The sequence below is a fragment of the Vicugna pacos genome, chromosome 8, assembly GCF_048564905.1.
Source record: "Vicugna pacos chromosome 8, VicPac4, whole genome shotgun sequence".
NCBI classification, from domain to species: Eukaryota; Metazoa; Chordata; class Mammalia; order Artiodactyla; family Camelidae; genus Vicugna; species Vicugna pacos.
In genome coordinates, this window is record NC_132994.1 from 19,551,700 (window position 1) to 19,569,519 (window position 17,820).

General features: G+C 38.3%; 1 protein-coding gene across 2 annotated transcripts in view; it reads right to left on the reverse strand.

Moving 5' to 3' along the window:
* Positions 1–17,820, reverse strand: part of MDN1 (midasin AAA ATPase 1) — a 139,510-nt gene that overhangs the window by 77,032 nt on the left and 44,658 nt on the right. For both annotated transcript variants that reach the window (XM_006200336.4, XM_015235997.3), the window contains exons 18-33: positions 17,602–17,746; positions 16,999–17,095; positions 15,908–16,021; positions 13,961–14,108; positions 13,578–13,688; positions 12,676–12,827; positions 11,987–12,165; positions 11,180–11,388; positions 10,852–10,998; positions 9,747–9,888; positions 8,304–8,438; positions 8,083–8,221; positions 7,672–7,810; positions 7,234–7,364; positions 4,965–5,109; positions 3,037–3,166 (exon numbers count right to left, since the gene is read on the reverse strand). In XM_006200336.4, coding sequence (XP_006200398.2) covers positions 3,037–3,166; positions 4,965–5,109; positions 7,234–7,364; positions 7,672–7,810; positions 8,083–8,221; positions 8,304–8,438; positions 9,747–9,888; positions 10,852–10,998; positions 11,180–11,388; positions 11,987–12,165; positions 12,676–12,827; positions 13,578–13,688; positions 13,961–14,108; positions 15,908–16,021; positions 16,999–17,095; positions 17,602–17,746 — 2,263 coding nt within the window. The remainder of the gene's footprint in view (positions 1–3,036; positions 3,167–4,964; positions 5,110–7,233; positions 7,365–7,671; positions 7,811–8,082; positions 8,222–8,303; positions 8,439–9,746; positions 9,889–10,851; positions 10,999–11,179; positions 11,389–11,986; positions 12,166–12,675; positions 12,828–13,577; positions 13,689–13,960; positions 14,109–15,907; positions 16,022–16,998; positions 17,096–17,601; positions 17,747–17,820) is intronic.

The following is a 17,820-nucleotide window of genomic DNA, read 5'->3' on the forward strand; positions in this document are numbered from 1 at the left end:
TAGAAGAAAAATACTAATTACCAAAAACCTCCCACAAATCTTAAGAACTTATAATGACTCATGGGGGAAAGCCTAGTAACACTGGGGAAAGAAGTTAAATGCTGTTTCAATAACTGGGTATTAAATATGGGAACTTGGACGCACATTTCAGAGTGGAATAAAGCTGAGGTAAATCAAGGACTTAATGAAAATCGAATAACTCACCCCTTAAGAAAGAATTAAAGAAACCATTGAAGAAACAGATCGTCAGCAATTAAGCAGATGAGATGGGTTCATATATTTTTTAACAACATTAAAAGGTATTAAAGGTATCTGAACAGAGAAACCTATGTGATAAACATATTAAAGAGTATTATCCAAAAATAAATGAATAGCAGTATACGAAAGTTACTTTTAAATAAACCACACAGAATATTCCATGTCCCTAGTAATTAAAGGAAATGAAATTTCAGAATTGAAATAACAGGTTTCATTATATTTTAAAAAATGAAAACTCCACATTGGAAGCACTGTGCCGGGCAGGTACATTTACAAAATTACTGGTAGCACTGTGAATGGAACCGATTTTCTAGAGAGCAATCTGGCCACGATCAACGGGAGCTAGGAAGTTCCTTGTTTCCACTTTTAGAAATACAACTCAACTCTGTGATGAGTGTGCTTCTGAGATGCCAAATTGTAATGTCAAGCTCGCGGTGAGTGAAGGAGATCTACCAAAATCAATGAATAACTAGGGAAATCTGTGTAGAGCCAGTCAATAGAAGAGTTTATCTTTCTGTGGGTTTTGTATTGCCCTTTTTATATTAAAAAAAAAATCCAGTTTGTGTTTCTTTATAGAGAAAGTAAATGATCAGGTTATACTTTAGGTTAGGAGCATCTTTTATTTCTGTTAATAAATAAAATTAACTAAATTCCTTGTTCAAAAACTAAAAAAAAAAAAGCAAACAAACAAAAACAAAACAAAAAACAAAAACTAAAAACACCTCCCCAAAAATCCCTACAAATCTGGAAAAACTGTGACTATGTCATTTTAATGAACAGAGAATGCTTTGAGAAATACTGGTCTGTAAGAGTTTGAGAATGGAAAAAGCAGCCCACATGCCCTTCGTAGGTCAATTTTTTTAAAAATATATCAATTTCATCAATACATCAAATACAGAAGATTTCATTACAGAATGTTTTTTGTTATATTATCAGTGTATGGATAATACTACTATAGAACCAAAAATAATAGAGAAAGTAGTACTCATAGTAGTATTTATGATTATGACAATGAAGTAGTATCTTAAGTATTCTAAATAGGTATTTATGAATTTAGAATTCATAATAGCTGAAATGTTAAATTCAATAAATTATATACATCTTTAGAGAAAATCGGGAGGGAAGCTATGTCGAGTTTCCTGTTTTGTATTTCACAATTTAAAAAATGTTTTCATGCTGTGCCAACCTGGTCCATTTCCAAATGATAAAACTGATAAAAAGTATTAAGCCAATTCTCCCCACTCTCCATGCTCCCTCGGGGTCTCTAATGCCTCCCCAGGGACATCTGCTGCCACATGGCCTGGAAAACACTGGAGTAAACAGGCTTCTTAAGGACAAGCAGTTAAGGCTCAGAGGTAAGTCCTAGGGGCCCCAGTGCTTACAACCCATGGAGAAATCGTTCATTCAATGAAACATGAAGCACACTGATGATGCAGCCTAAGGGCAGCCTAAGGGCAGTTGCATGCTCTGCCATTCTTATCACAATCCAAACACCTTAGAAAAGTCAGCAGCCCATAGGTGGTTACTTCCTTGGGAGACCAATCCCCACCCAGAGCCAAAAGACAAACCTTGCCAGCTTAACAATTTCTATTTTCTCCTTTTCTTTTTACTTGAATTTTCACCATAATTGCACACAACTAAGGTTAAGTCAGAGGTTCTGCATGCAGGCTGTGAATCACTATTACTGGACCACCTAGGAACCTGTTAGAAAGGCAAATTCTCATGCCCTTCCCCAGACCCAATGAATTAGAAACCCTGGGTGTGGGGCCCAGCAAGCTGTAATTAAACATGTTCTCCAGATGAGCTTGGGAACCAAAGGCTTAGTCAATTCTGTGCCACTGAGTGACTGTGATATTGCTGGGGTCTGGGGAACTCCAGCTGTTCAGACAACACCTGTGAATGCTGAAGTTCAGTGAGGGCCCTTCTTAAAGGGAAGTCTTTGTTCAGATAACCAAGGGGCTGATCTTTCCTAACATACCACAGGTGAGGCTGGATTCCAGGCACCTGCTCCCCACAGCTATCCTACCTATTATTTTTGAAGCCGTGCTTCAGTGTACCTTTAAATTTAAAGTTGAACATATCCATGAACCCCAATCTCAAAAAAGCACATTCTTTTATATTCTTTATATGATTCGCAAACCAACTAGGATTAAGGCTTGTATTAAGACTTAGAACCAGATCTAGGTCCTAAATTTAGCCCATTCAATGCCAAGAATATGTATATATCAAGGAAATTTAGGTTCAATTAAAAAAAAAAAGAACCATTTAATAATGTTTTGGATCTTACTGGATATTTTAAGAATTGTTAAATCTAGGTTATAAGTATATGGGAGTTTTTAAAATACTATTCTATTTTCCTTATGTTTGAAACTTTTCATAATAAAAAATCTTTAAATAAAAAATAAAAAAGTGAAATAATAAATTAGTTGACTACTAAAGAAATGTATTTAAAATTCTATAAACATTTTCTAAAAATGGTAATGATTAAAACTTAAACCACATTTTCCTTTAACCAATAAATATATCTATCTATAAAGATGGCCAACAAGTGAAACAATCTAAAAAGCTAAAATTTAATAACCCAATGAAAGAGGCAATGTGAAGACGGGATGGTTTAATGGAAGGTAACAGGCCAGTATGACATTCTCTTTACATGTGTCTTGTTCCCGTTTCCCCTTATAACACACCACGTACACATACTACTAACGTCCTAGCCCCCTCACTCCAACACACAACTCCCCCGTCCCATTACCACCACCACCTCCTGAAAACTCTCACCTCTATGATCTGTTCTGCCCAGAGACAATCCTGGGCGAAGATTGCGGCTGATAATCTGAATTAAATCTTCACGGCTTGTGCTTTGAGGACACCAAATTTCTGTAAAACGGTTTCTTAAGGCAGGAGATAGCTAGGAAGAACACAAACTCTAATGTGAATTTAATACCTGTGAGGAAAGCTAGAAAACAAATCCTTTGAAAGAACGTTAGCTGTGAATCTGGCAAGTACCAGATGCTTCTTTTTATTATCTTTACTACTATATATAATTTGTCAAACCCCTATTTGTCCTGGCTCCTTCCATATGTCATCTCCCTAATCTCCACTACTCCCAGCTCATATTACTGTCACTTTCTTTATAATCATGGTACAGAACTTCAAGGTCTTACAGAGTAAGTGGTGCAGTGGATGACTCTCAAGCCAGAATACTTTCCCCTGAGCAAAGGCCTTCCCTTCACTTTAACTTCAGCTACTTAACCGGTGGCTTAGAGAAAGTAAACATTACCATCCCATAGGGAAGAGCTGTCTAAAGTAGATGGAGAAAACTCTGACATGGCTCAAAGGGAGTGAACGTATAAGGAGCTATATATTATCTAGGTCTTGTATGGGAAAGGACTGTTTAGTCCCTCCAGTTTCAGGGCCTTCGTCCTCAGTCTGAATTCCTCTTACCTTTCCCCCTAGGTCAGATAACCCCCATTCACAAAAGTTCATCATTGATTTCCTTTTACTGGTCAGATCAACTCCATCCTTCATCCACCTGATCTAGCACAGCAGGACCAAGAACAATGCCTGGACTCAGAAGCAGCTCAGTGAAGACCCTGAGGATGTGCACGTGCTGCTCAGCACCATCTTGGCCAAGTAGGGCCTCTGGTTCCAGGAGCCTACTTACTCTGCAGCAAGGCACACAAACCCAAAAGGTAGCTTTCCTTAGGTAAAAGCTGGCAATCTTTGTCTAAAAAAAAAAATAAGCTAACCTAACAGGCAAGTTAACATATACAACCTTGAAATGAGACCTTTCTGTGCTATTTCCACTTGCCAAGGAGCCCGTTTTCATACTCTGCTTGAAACTGTAAGATATTTTATTTCTTCTCTTCAGCACATTTCTCGGAGCACAGTGAACATCCTTCCTCTTATGGTACTACTAATAAGTAGGCCCCAAATATCATTTTCACATTTCAGGTACCCACCAAGTTACCAAGAATCTTAACTGCTTTCATTCCTGATCAACCAGTTTCTTCTCATCATCCTGACCTACTACCACTGTACCCTTTACCTAACTCTGACAGAGGAGGGTCCCACATACAGCGCAGACTTCCCCACCAATTGCTTCATGAGCCTGGAAGCCATGGAGTTTGGGCTGTCCCATGCTGGCTGGATCCTCACACCACCCTCTGAACAGAAAAACCGCCCTCACCCTGCCGTTTACCAACAGTCTGAGGGTGGCCCACATAGACCCCTGGGAGAATGGATATGCTCCACCTGCAAACCAGAAAAGGATCCTGACTGTGACTGCTTCTTTGTCACCTTAAAATCACTTGTATCTCCATGCTCATGCTTATGAGGGCAGACTCTAGAAGCAGAGCTCGAGAATAAATTTGCTTAACTATTCTCATTCACAAAACCAGTATAATAGTAACTTCCACGCAGAGCTCTCATGAGAACGTTATGGTAACAAATGTGAAAAGCCAGGCAAAGTGATTGAAACAATGTAATATCAGGCACATAAAAAAGACATCAAATAAAGAAATGTTTTATCTGTTAGAATTATTTTTCAACCTTATGATGACTCTAAAATATTTTTCTGGATTCTTATCTTTTACTCTGCTTTACCCAACATAAAATTCCAGATGCATTTTTACATACTGTATTTATGGGTGCCAGTTAGCTGAGATTAAAAAGTAGAAAATTATGCTTCAAGGAGACAGTTTTACCTCTTTTTTCCCAAAGTCACCCCCAGGGTTCATGGTTGCCAAGATACGGAATTTTCTCCCAGCAGTCAACAGCTCCACTTCATTATCTTTGTCCTCTATGTTGCCTTTTTCAGCTAGTAACAGAGACCTTTCCACTTCAAGGACACTAAAAGAAAAATTGAAGAATGTAACATTAGAAAAGGCTTATGTATTCTATTTTGCAGTCTTTGGTGTTCTTGAAAAAGAAAAAAAACAAAAAGTTACTCTGGTGTTGAGCTCTCATTTTAGTTAATGGTTTCCTACCACGAACTTCAGAATGACCCAATTCCTGTGTAATGGAACAACAGTTCTGACCAAAGGAAACAGAATTCCTTTTTTCCACTTATGCCTTATTAAGAGATTTGTTTTAAGAAATGGATACCTTACATGCAAATGTTCATGGCAGCATTATTCACAAATACAGAAACAACCCAAATATTACCAAGAGATGAATGGATAAAAAATATGGTGTTATCCACACAATGAAATATCATTAGGAATAAAAAGGTACACACTAATGATATAGGCTATACCACATATGGATGGACCTCAAAACACCGATGCAAAGTCAGAGAACAGACCATCTATATGAAATGCCCTGAAAACACAAATCCGTACAGACAGAAAGTAGATGAGTAGTTGCCTGGACTACTCAGGCATCAAAGATGGGAGGTGGCATCAAAGATAAACTGTAAATGCACAGGAGGAGGGGGGAGGGTATAGCTCAGTGGTAGAGTACGTGCTTAGCATGCACGAAGTCCTAGGTTCAATCCCCGGCACCTCCATTAAAATGAATGAATAAGTAAGTAAACCTAATCCCTCCCCCCACCAAAACCAAATCAACGCACAGGACAGATCCTACTGGGATGATGGAAACTGGACTGTAGCAGTCACAAAACTCAGTACATTTACTAAAACTTCTGAATTACACGTTTAAGACAGATACATTTCATAATATGCAAGTTATACCTCAATAAAGAGATAGGTATTGATCAAAATTCACAGTGATTTGAGGTTTTTTGCTTTTTTTTGTTTTATTTCCATTTATTTTACTTTTTGTGATAAAATTCTTTTCTATCTCACGATTGTAATGTATTTTGCTTTAAAATTACCAGTCGTAAGTGGAGAAACAATGGTTTATTTTTCTAATCAGATGACCAAGCCACTGATTCTCAACAAACTCAACAAACCCTGCATCTTACTATTTTCCTTGCACAGTAAAATCTTCTATTTTGATTATTCCTGGTAAATAGTCATTCTGTTTCTCCAGTGCTTTTTATTTGCCCAACAGTTATGACAGATGGTTGGTTTCACACAGTAACTACTGCTTTTTGGGGACTCTGTGAGGTGAACCCTCATTTCCCATGTAACAGCTATTGGCACTCTTTCCCCATCCATCAGAAAGTCCATCCATCAGGACTTCTTTATGTGGTTGACCAAGGAATCCTGCCTTGGGTTTTAGAGCTTCATTCTGCTGAATAGGACTATTTCTGAAATCTCGCGGATATTCTTTGTATCATCTAAAAATATTTCTGGAAGCAATGTTCTGAACATCTGGTCTCTTCAGGTTTTATTTCTCTTGTCATAAAGTCTTTCATAGTCGAAAAAGCAGATTTCTGTAAATTTACTGTAGGTTTCAAGAAATTCCTTAAACTGTTTTATCTGACCAAATTTCAGTATTGTGCAACCATATTCTTTTGGTACATTCATTAGTCACCTTCTCTGATGCATGAGTTTCCTTTCTGTTCTAAAAAAACAGCTGTACAACTTTTGTTTGAATGCCTCCAGCGAGGCCTGATTTCTTACTTAAGCACAGGCTCTCGAATCCAACACAAGTATGAGATGGGGCGGCCACAATGCCAGTCAAGTCTGGGGCAGAGGGCCAGAGTCCTGGTGTGAAGTTTTGAGAGGCCTTATAGCCGTAACATCTAGGATTTTGATTTTAGTTCTTTGGGAATAATTAAGATAACAGCCACATAATTTGCCTTAAAAAAGAATTTAACTTGGGCTGATCTGTTTTAGGCCAATCATCCTACAGTCCCATCTTTCTGATTACTGACAGCAAATCAGGAAAACTAGGTCTCTTAAAGGAGACAGAGAGTGGCATAGCCAAAAAAAGCAGTAGCTCATCACCATTTTCAAACATGTACTATGCACTTGTGAAAAACATTACTGTTGCAAGAATTAATATCTATGAAATCCAGACCAGCAAAAGCATAAAACACAAGGCAAACCTCTTACACCCATGTACCTGTTGAGTCTTTCCAGGACAGAGTCATCAGCCAGTGAGATTTCATCTAAGAGGAAAAAGCCATCCTCTCTCATGGCCAGAACCAGCGGTCCATCATGCCACTCAAAGAGTCTTGATGTGTCAATTTCTTCCTACAATTTGGAAAAGAAGTGGGTGAAGTTAAAGAGCAGGTGGCTCCACTAGACAATACACATGTAGCTAGCAGGTGTCTGCTTGGGGGAACAGGTCACTCTACAGAAAATAAAGGTCCAGGAACAAGGGCCAGATCTTGCATAACAGAGTGCTTGTGGAAGCCCCCTGCAGACCAGTGAAAATCAGAAGACATATATCAAAGCTGGGATCACATACCCCACCGTGAACAAAATCCCACAGGTAACACACACAGAACCAACTGCAGTTCTTTAATTGAACAAACACATCATTTGCTCCTGGACAAACCTTGTCATTTGGCTTCTGTCTCACCGGTCGCAGCCCCCCCAGGAAGTCTGATGTCTCCATGTGTAAGTGGCAGTTGACTGAGTACAATTTCTGATTTGCCAAGGCTGCAAACACCTGACAGATAGTGGTTTTCCCACACCTGTTAGAGATACACACAGATTAGCAAGGAACATGAATTCCAAATACATGCCCCACAAACATCCCATCAGCAAAAGAGGGGAGCCCTGGTGAGAGCCTCAGTGTAGCCACAGAAACTGCTGGCCAACAAGGGCCTCTGCTCCCCTGGCTCAGGGGACCCTTCCCCAAAACACCAGCACCCTATCATGTTTCTTATCCAGAATCGCACCTGCTGCATTAACTCTATGGAATTGAACTGAACCCTCAAAATGAGTTACTTTCACCCAGTTTTACCCAGTATCTCCAACCAGCAGCACCGGTTCTCCAAATTCCAATGCCCTTCCCACTAGCATCGCCAGTCTCCGCATGCCCTCAGTCCACACGATGTGGCTGAACTTAGACTCCAATGTGGGTATCTGAGTAGACAGTTTACCTATCAAAGGCAGAGTACATATTTAGGTTCTAATACGAGTAGAACTCAACTTGTTCTCCTCTCGATATCATGGCCTACTCACTCAGCAATTTTAGGACATTTTCTTTGGAGAAGAGGGATTGAGGACATAATTTTTTCTTGAAATGTTTTTCAAGGACTTCTTGAATCACATCAACCTCCTCCTGCTTCCTGACTCGACCTGCCAGAAGCATAAAACCTTAAAAAAAAAAAAAAAAGGAACCATCAGATCAGGTGTCAATACCAAGGGACGTAAGACTATGGAGCAATGGCAATTCTCATTAACTGCTGATGAATGGGAAACGCAAAGAGCTGCTTTAGAAAACCAGGAGAACCTCCCACAACAAATTATATACATTTTTCCTACGCCCCAGCAGCACAAAAAGGAACATGTGTGCACAAAAAGACATTCAGGGATGTTCAGAGCAGCTTTGTTTCTCACGGCTAAAAAGTGGCAATGGTCCAAATGTCCGCCCGCAAGAGAATGAATAAACATAGTACGGTATCCCCATACAATCAGTTACAACACAATAATAATTTAAAAAGAATGAAGTCCTGATGTACACAACAGCATGGCTGAATCTTACATTAGGTTGTGTGAAAAGAAGCTAGACCCAAGAGTACACATTACATGACACTATTTAGATGAAGCTCAAGCTCAGACAGAATCCGTCAGTGGTGACAGATGTCAGAGGAGTGGTTACCTCCAGGAGTTATGACTGGCAAGAGCCATGAAGAAATCTTCTGAGGTGTTAGAAATATCCTAAATCTTAGCCTCGGTGGTGAATTAAGTGGGTTCATACATATGTAAAAATACATCAAGCTGTACATGAAATAACAGAGCGCTTCACCCACTTTATGTAGGTTATTGTTCAATTAAAAAAAAGTGTTTCTATCTATGTCTATTCTTTACCAATAAAGAAGAGAAAATACAACTCTCATGGGTTAGTTTTATTTCCTTCCCATGCTTATTAACCACCTTATTAATGACTCATCAACACTTTTCAAATCAAATATTCTGAAAGGCTTTCTATCCTATCATGGAGAGGAACATATAAGTTCTTCCCATGGATTAAAAATGACCACACCTGAGTCTGAGATGGCATAACTGCCTTCTCTCAGGACTCTGAAATTATCCAACATGTCAGGCTTTGGTATGTCTCTAAGGCACAAGCATGACTATCCAGCCACCACACTACAGATAAATGGTCCACAAAGATACCACCAACCACCTGCCTAAACTCTTAAAGGCGTTAGTTATGTACATATCCTGACTCCCCACTGAAGCTAACAGTGAGAAGAACCTTAGCAACCAAAACATACCAGTACAGAGCCCTGCAGAAATAGGACCACTTACAAAAGCAGTCAGGATTTAAGGAAGAAAGGCTCTGTTTCTGCAACATCTGGTAAAATGTATATTCTGACCACAACTTGGGCAAGATTTGTTTTAACAAAACAATTTGCTATCTACAAGTTCACGGTCTGAGAGCATCTGCTGAGAGCGTACCATCGTCAGCTAAGTGCTGCAGCCAGTCATACTCCTTCTCTGTCTGTTCGGCCAATCTGTACCGCTCAGCCCATCGAAACAGATCACGGAGGGTGATGAAGCCCTGCTTTCCAGCAAACACTGAAGAACCTCTGCGATAGGACTGTTAAAGCAGCAAAACAAATGAACAGGGCAATGGCAAGCATACAGTACAACTCAGACAAAACTCCTAACACACTGTGGGAGGGTATAGCTCAGGCAGAGTGTGAGCTTAGCATGCATGAGGCCCTGGGTTCAATCCCTAGTACATGGAGTGCAATGCAATGCAACGGACCTAATTACCTCCCCCTCAGAAAAGAAAAAAATTTAAAAAAAAAAATCCTAACAAATTTAAGTTCCTATCAAAATAATTCCTCTAATTTTTTAAAAATGTAAATAGACGGCAATCATTTGAAGACAATCAAATTCATGTATAAGAATATAAACAAATAATGGAATTTCATCTTATAAACTCTAAAGATTAAGAATAATAACACAAATAGTGGCAAGCACACAGGAAAATTAATCCCATAGTGTGGGACCACAGTAGCAAGAATGGCAACTGTTACTAACTTTCTAGAAAGTAATTTAATAGTCTACTATTCTGATTATAAAAAAAAAAACAAACAAAAAAAACCACTCTTAACCCTATAAAATAAATGGGATGTTCTTTGAAACAAAACAAAACAAAAAAAGGCAACTTTGTAAAGCTGACAAGGGAAAGCCACACAAAAAGGATCTTTAGTTATATTCATTCAAGGATTATATCCATTTAAAAAACAAAAATTGTAGTTTGTCAATGCCAAATTCCAACTTAAGTAAAATGTTCCAATAATATCCACAAGTAGCAAACTGTCATCATATATAATTATTAGAAAAATTTTAACATGGTATTAAATTGCTCATATATGCAACAAAACCAAAAAAAGGATATTAATATATAATACATTTTAAAGACAGGATCCTTACTCTGAAAAAAATAATAAATGGATGGATGGACTGCTGCTTCTAAAGAAGCCTCAGATTCTGATCACCAAATCTAATCAACACATTCCATTTGAAACTAAGTGATGGAGAAACAGAATACCTGAAGGTCCAGCATGACTTTAACCAACTTGCTGCAGTAGGAGGGTGGCAAACTACATCGCTTGTGCAAGATCGTTTCCAACTCAGAACTAGGCAATTCGTCAAAGTGCAGTTCCACAAACCGATTCCTGAAGGCTCTAGAAAGCACCTAGGAAACGCACAGGAACACGATAAAAAGAACCTTTCATCTAATTTCCAAAATGAAGGCTCTGTTATTCACCACAAAAAGATAAACCCTTCAAAAGAGGTACAAATATTTCAATCTTACCAGAAAGATTTTACTACTTGATGCAGTAACAAATGGGAGTAAGGGGGCAAATCCTACGCACCTTTCTGCCTCCGTAAAGTCCTGGGGGATTCTGGGTGGCAAAAAGCATGAAGCGAGGGTGAGCTTTAACAACTTCTTGTGTTTCTGTTATGAGCAATTCCCGGTTATCATCCAACAGTCTGTTCAATGCCTCTAGCACATCGGTAGGGGCCAAATTTAACTCATCTAAAATAATCCAATAGCCCTTTCTCATAGCATCAATAAGGACACCTTAGAGGAAGTAAACACTTGAGAATTAGTGCATGAATTAGTCCAAAGTTTAAAAAAAAAGTTACATACAAATCAACAAATCCTAGATGATTACATTTCAAAGCAAATTACTCTCTGTAGCTAGTCATGTCCCCAAATAATTTGCGATGTTGAATATGAAGGAAGCATCATTTTCAATTAAAATACTCCTTTTTATTTTGCACAGAGGGAGCTAGTAAGGCTGACAAATATATTACACTTCCAAATTCTTTTTTCCCCCACAGTCTGATTTCATTTAAATCACCACATTCTCGTATCTATTTTCAGTTTCCCTCTCTTCAATGCTTAACCCATTCTTTTGATTTCCTAGAAACTGAGTTAGTTCAACTGTACTCTTCAAAACTAGACCCTACTCCTGTGTACAGCTGACAAGATTAGCGGGACCCAAAGGAGGCTAGAACCCTAAGCATCACCCCTTAACCATCATGTGGCTCAGGGAGAAAGAAAAACCAGCTATTACGGCAGACATCCCTGTGCCTCAGTTGGAAAGGATGATTACTTGAGGAAAGGGGTCTAAAAGAACGAACAGCTACACCATGGAACAGAACAGTAACCCTACCTTCTTTAAACACAAGCTTCCCTGAGGAGTCAGATGTGTAACAACCAATGTACTCCTGAATATCAGTGTGTTCATGGTTGTTAATACGCACACAGTGGTTACCAGTAGCTGCGGCCAGCCACCGGATCAGGCTTGTTTTACCAACTGATGTCTCTCCCTGAATCAGCACTGGATAGGTTCTTTAAAAGATCAGCCAATAAAGCAATTAAAAAAAAAAAAAAAGACAGAGAACAGAATTAAATCAAGCAGTGTTAAAAAAAAATGACTATAACATTTTTTATATACCTATGTACTACTAATGGAATGTTTCTTGAGCCCTGAAACATGTAAATAGTTCCTCAGAAACTACTGAGGAAAGTAACCCCAACCTCTCCCGCACTAGTGAGAAGCAGTAAGTGGGACTAGCTGTCACTCACTTAACAAACAATGGGTGATAAGCATTCAGCAGCAAAATAGTAAAAGGCAATCTTAAAGATGGGCTAAATAATCTGTATCCGTATTGGTCCTACCAAAGGTACATGAGAAACAATGTTTCATGCCAGGGGAAAGAGACAATATTAACCTTAGAAGGTACTGTTCCCTCAGCCAATGAATAACAATAAAGCTCGAAAGCTATGGAAGTGAAACTAGACTTTTGCCAATGCCTGTGCTGGTAAGACTCCAGAGTGGTGAGAGAAAAGGGCACACACCCTGCAGAGACCACTCGGACTATATCTCTCAGGTTCAGCTTGACAGAAGAGGTAAGGATGTACGTCTCATCTATTGTAGGTTCCTTGTCTCCCACTGAAATCCAGTAGCCTTCCACCTGGATAAGCCGACCCCCTTTTGGTTCCGGAATAGGCTGAAAGACACAAGAGTGAGAGAAATAATCCACAGTCCCATGACTACCATGGCATTCTTTCAGAGAGAGCTATAAAGTAGAAAAAGAATTGTCACCAAGAATGCTGCCCTGTTCTGGATGCTTTAAACATTAAAATCCATGGATGAATATGAAAATAAAACTACCTCGAGGAATGAGAACAAAATGACATGCACTGGTTTTAAAATTTAGGTTGGGGTAGGTAGATTTGGGGGAAAACTTGAATGAAAATAATTTCTCAGATATTTTATGATTCAGTTCTCTTCTCCTGCCTACAAAAATTCACACTCTGATTTAGTATTTTGGTCAAAAACATGTATTTCATATAAACCATATTTACCAAAACAAAGGCGTGTGTTGTACTGATAGGTGCAGGAGGGTGGCTATGCATTATAACATTCTGGATCCCTTGGAACACATTAAAAATAAAAGCAACTCTCTCTATATATATATATGTGTGTGTGTGTGTATGATTTAGATAGAAAGGACCACCCATAGGGTTTAAATCTCCAAAGAGTAGAATTATTGGGAATTTTCACCATCTAAAATACCATCTAATGTTTTTACATTTTGTGGAACAAACCAATTACTTTTATAGTTAGAAACAGGTTTGGGGGGAAAAAAGAAAAGAAAAGAAAAAAAAGCAAACAAAAAACCCCCCAAAGCTAAAACTTTTTGTATTTTAGTTTTTCATTTATGTAAGGTCAAAAAAAAAAAAAAAAAAGAACCTACCTGTTTCAGCAGACTTTTAACATTGCCAGAGACAATGTGTTGACAAATGAGCTTCTGAACTATTGGATGTGATGCCCTGTCAAGCTGTGTTAAGAAACCCAAACAAAAGCCCTAGGAAAAAAACACAAATGCACAGAATATTTATTATCCTTTTGTAATACCAGGCCAGGTTATTTCAGGAACAAAATTCAATCTCTTGGGTGATGCTGGTTCCCAGAACAACTTTTCAATGTGATCCGATGGTTGGAAGGGCCAGGGCAGCTGCGGTATGACATGGTCTGGGCTGACCTGGCTAAGTGGAAAGCACATGCTGGACCCCGACTCCCCCTCCCTGTGGTGAGCCCATCCACCCAGCTCCCAACCAACACAGACTTCAGAAAGACCTCATAGAGAGAGCGTTGGATGCTGCCACATGGATTGGAGGCTGCAAATCGCAGGGCCCTACAGAGAGTCCGAAGGCTGTAGTGAGGTCTATGGCCGGTTCCATCCACCAATTTTGTCCCAGATTCTTTCCGCACAGCTGCATAGAAACTACAAAGAGGATGCAGTTCAGATTTTATTAACTAGTAAGTATTATCATTTCACTGTTATTCTCATTTCTCTACATAAGGACCAAAAGTCATTTTTATAGATTAGACGGCCAAGCTTACATAAAATTTCCTAGAGCATCAAAAGCAGTAAAATGAAGGTTGTTCAATTTCCTTTAGGATGGAGAGAGTAGAGAGGTGAGAAATGTTTGATTCTCAAGGGAAAGACAGTGTGGTATGAGAGGCCCTTAACAAGAATATACTTAATCCAAAAACAGGGTTCCAGAGTTGGCTTTAAAAAAATCTGAGGGTCAAATGAAGCCCTCATGTAATCTACAATGGTGGTGGTAAAAAGCATACAGAAAACAAAAGTCATGGTGTTTTGAAAGTCTACACGTATGGCTATGGAGCAACAATGACAACACATTAAAAAGCATGACCATTACTGTTTTCATCATCGCATACTTTAGAAGTCCAGAAGATGACAAGACGGCTGAAGTTTCAGGCTGCAACATGATCAGATACCACAAGACCAAATACAACCAAATGTGTCAGAGATGAAACCCAAGTTCTTGCCCAAACGGGATCTGGCTTGCCTCTCTGTCATCAATATTCTTTCTTTTGTAGAGAGAATGCACACTCTAGAAGTGGGTTTTTATGTATGGAACATGCACGTCTTGTACCATCAGCATTTAACAAGAGCCAAACTGTTTCATCTCCAGCTTGCTGAATTTTAATACGTATTTATTTTTTGTCCAAATAGTTTTGGCTAACAACAAGTGCTCTAATTTTAGAATGTGGTGTGATAAACCATTCCAAAGCATTCTGACAAATGCCTCCATGCCAAGCCTGTTTAAAAGATGGGCTCCAATCTTTATTTTCTAACTGCCATTTCGCTTTGTGTGTTATCTTTCTTCACTTATCACAGCTTAAAATTACAGCACCTATCTCCTTATTTATTATCTTCCCCTCTAGAATTAAAGATCTTCACCTCTAGGATTAAAGATCCATGAAGAGAACCAGGATTTTATCTGTTTTATTTATAGCTGTATTTCCAGGACCAGAGCAACTCAATAATCATTTGTATAAAAAATAACAAACTACAAAAAGCAAAGTAAAACTGTAGTATGATCCAATTTTTAAAACTTTACATATTACATATCTCTTTTTAGAGGGCACAGAGAAAATTAACTAAGTGATGTACCCACGATGACAGAATTAGCTTCTGACAGAACTAGTACTAGAATCCAGGGTGTCTGTTATAAAAGATTGCACCCTTCCACGTGGCATACAAAAAAAGAGCAAAGAGACTCAAAGTACCAAACTATATAACCACTTTATACTTCATTCAACTAAGCCCCTTATTAACTCTAAACCAGAGTCAATCAATTATATCAACCTTTTCCCCCTACATTCCACATAGCTAGTATACAAGTTACAAAAAATAAGATATCATCCAGACAGATCAAAATTCAAGCCATTTACAGCTCCTCGAGGGATTCAAACTCTAAGCTGTAAATACAGAAGTATTAGGAGATAGTTATTTAACTGTTTACATATTCTCATAGGTAGTGACTCATAAGCTCTCTATGTAGTTTCCTTAGGAAAATCCAAGGGAGTCCGTAAGGTTCCAACTTTAAAATAGAAATCTAAATAATCCTCCCATCAGTCTTCTGTAGTTAGAAGCAAAAAGAAGAAAAAATACATATGCATGAGGCACACATTTTTATATTCATTTTACATTTTATATTTTATATTTTTATAGAGGAAAAGTTTTGTAAAGAGAAACGAAAGAGAACCCACGTTATGATTCCTTGCACTGTGCTCTTGTTCACACTCAATCCTTTCAGATAATCCACAATAAGAATCTGTAAGTCTTCTTTACTTTCTAATTCTTCTACATAGAGTTCTGTGAACCTATAAACAATAATTATTACATAATTACTATTTGGGGGAAGTTAATACAGCTATTCTGACAATACAAAAATAGGAAACAGAAGAAGTTATGTAAACCCACTTTAAATGCTTTTAATATAAATAATAAAGGCCTTTCAACTTGAGATACAGATTGACCATAATGAAATAAAAGATGTTAACTGTTACTAAAAATCTACCATTATTACTTCTATGAAATTAAGTTGAATAGTTCTTGCAAAAACACTTACAAAAATAAGACTTATTTATCCTCATTTTCAGGAGGTGTTTTTGATCACAACTACATGTGACTAAAAGTACATGCAATAACAACAAAAAGGCCCCTTCACCATCCAAAATAAATAGCTGGAGCAAAGGAAAATACATACTTGTAGTTGATAAAATTTTCCTATGAAGCTTTTATTAACTTTTATAATGGGGGAGGAGATATAATAGAATTTTAACACTAATTTAAAACTCAGAATTCAACAAAAGGTTACCAACAATAAACAAGGTCATTTACCAAATGCTACATACATCAAACACCTTGTTCATGTCAGTCACCTCTTCATGAAGAAAGCTGAAACTTAAACGTCCTTTTATAAATCATTAGCTTCATCCAAGGACTCTGTTCCTAAAATGCACTTACGCTCTTATGTGTTACACTGTTATACCATCATGTGAAGTTTTTCTAATAGCTAAAAGGCTATTTAAAGGAAGAACGATTACTGTCTTCAACAACACCCATGAGGCATTAAATGTCATTCTAACAACCTAAAGGAAAAAAACTACACTGTTCTGGAGTTGTCTGTATACCTACGATCTACAAAAGGCAAAATATGACAAGTAAGATTCTTCTATCAGAGATCAAGAAATTTCAAGCATTGTTATGAGGGTTGGTTATGTTAATATTACCAATCAATAAATAAAGAGAACTTAATTTTAAAAACTTCTCCAGGAATCAGGCCATGTCCTCTCACCTGTTTCTTATTCCTGGTGGGAGATTTCTTTTACCCACATCAGTTGCTGGATTCATACACGCAAATAAGCGGAAGTCAGGATGGCGAACCAGTGGTTCTGTTAAGAGAAAACTATACATTTTCAACAACTTATAACAATAAGTGATCAGTGACAATTCCCAAGCAAAGACTACCTACGTCCATTGAACTCCAGGCTGAACAGCCCTGCCTCAAGGTTCAGCCAGATTACTCAGACCATCTTTGCCTTTTCTGAAGCCCCACTGAAATCAGTTTCTAGACCTATGTATACAACTTAATCTTATGCCACCATCTCCCCATCTTTTAAGGTGTGGTTGTTCATGTTATTTATTCCACCACCTATTCACCAGCGTGTATTTTGTCACCGAGTATGCCTGTCTATTACGCACTGCCCAAATGTTTTGACAAACTGTCTTAGCCTCTGCATTCTCCACGCCAAACAATGGAACTTCGCAGAAAATTAGTACCTATGGAATGAACAAACTGCATTGGGAGGCCCACGTAGTCCACCTAACCAAAAGAATCTCACTTTCAGGAGGTCAAAGGCCTCGTATCAAGTCAAACCCTAAGGGGATCAAGTGTTACCTGTGTCTCCTCGATCCAGCAACACCAGGGAGCCAGAGGAGCCTTCAAGTAAACCACTCAGACATTCTAATGTTTCTGGAGCAGCCAGATTAATCTCATCCAACAAGATCCACTCTCCTTTCTTTACAGCCTGAGCTAATGCACCCTAGAAGATAAAGTAAAATATTAAGGATCCAATTCAAATATAGACACATTCACCAAGAGCAATTATGTAAGCAG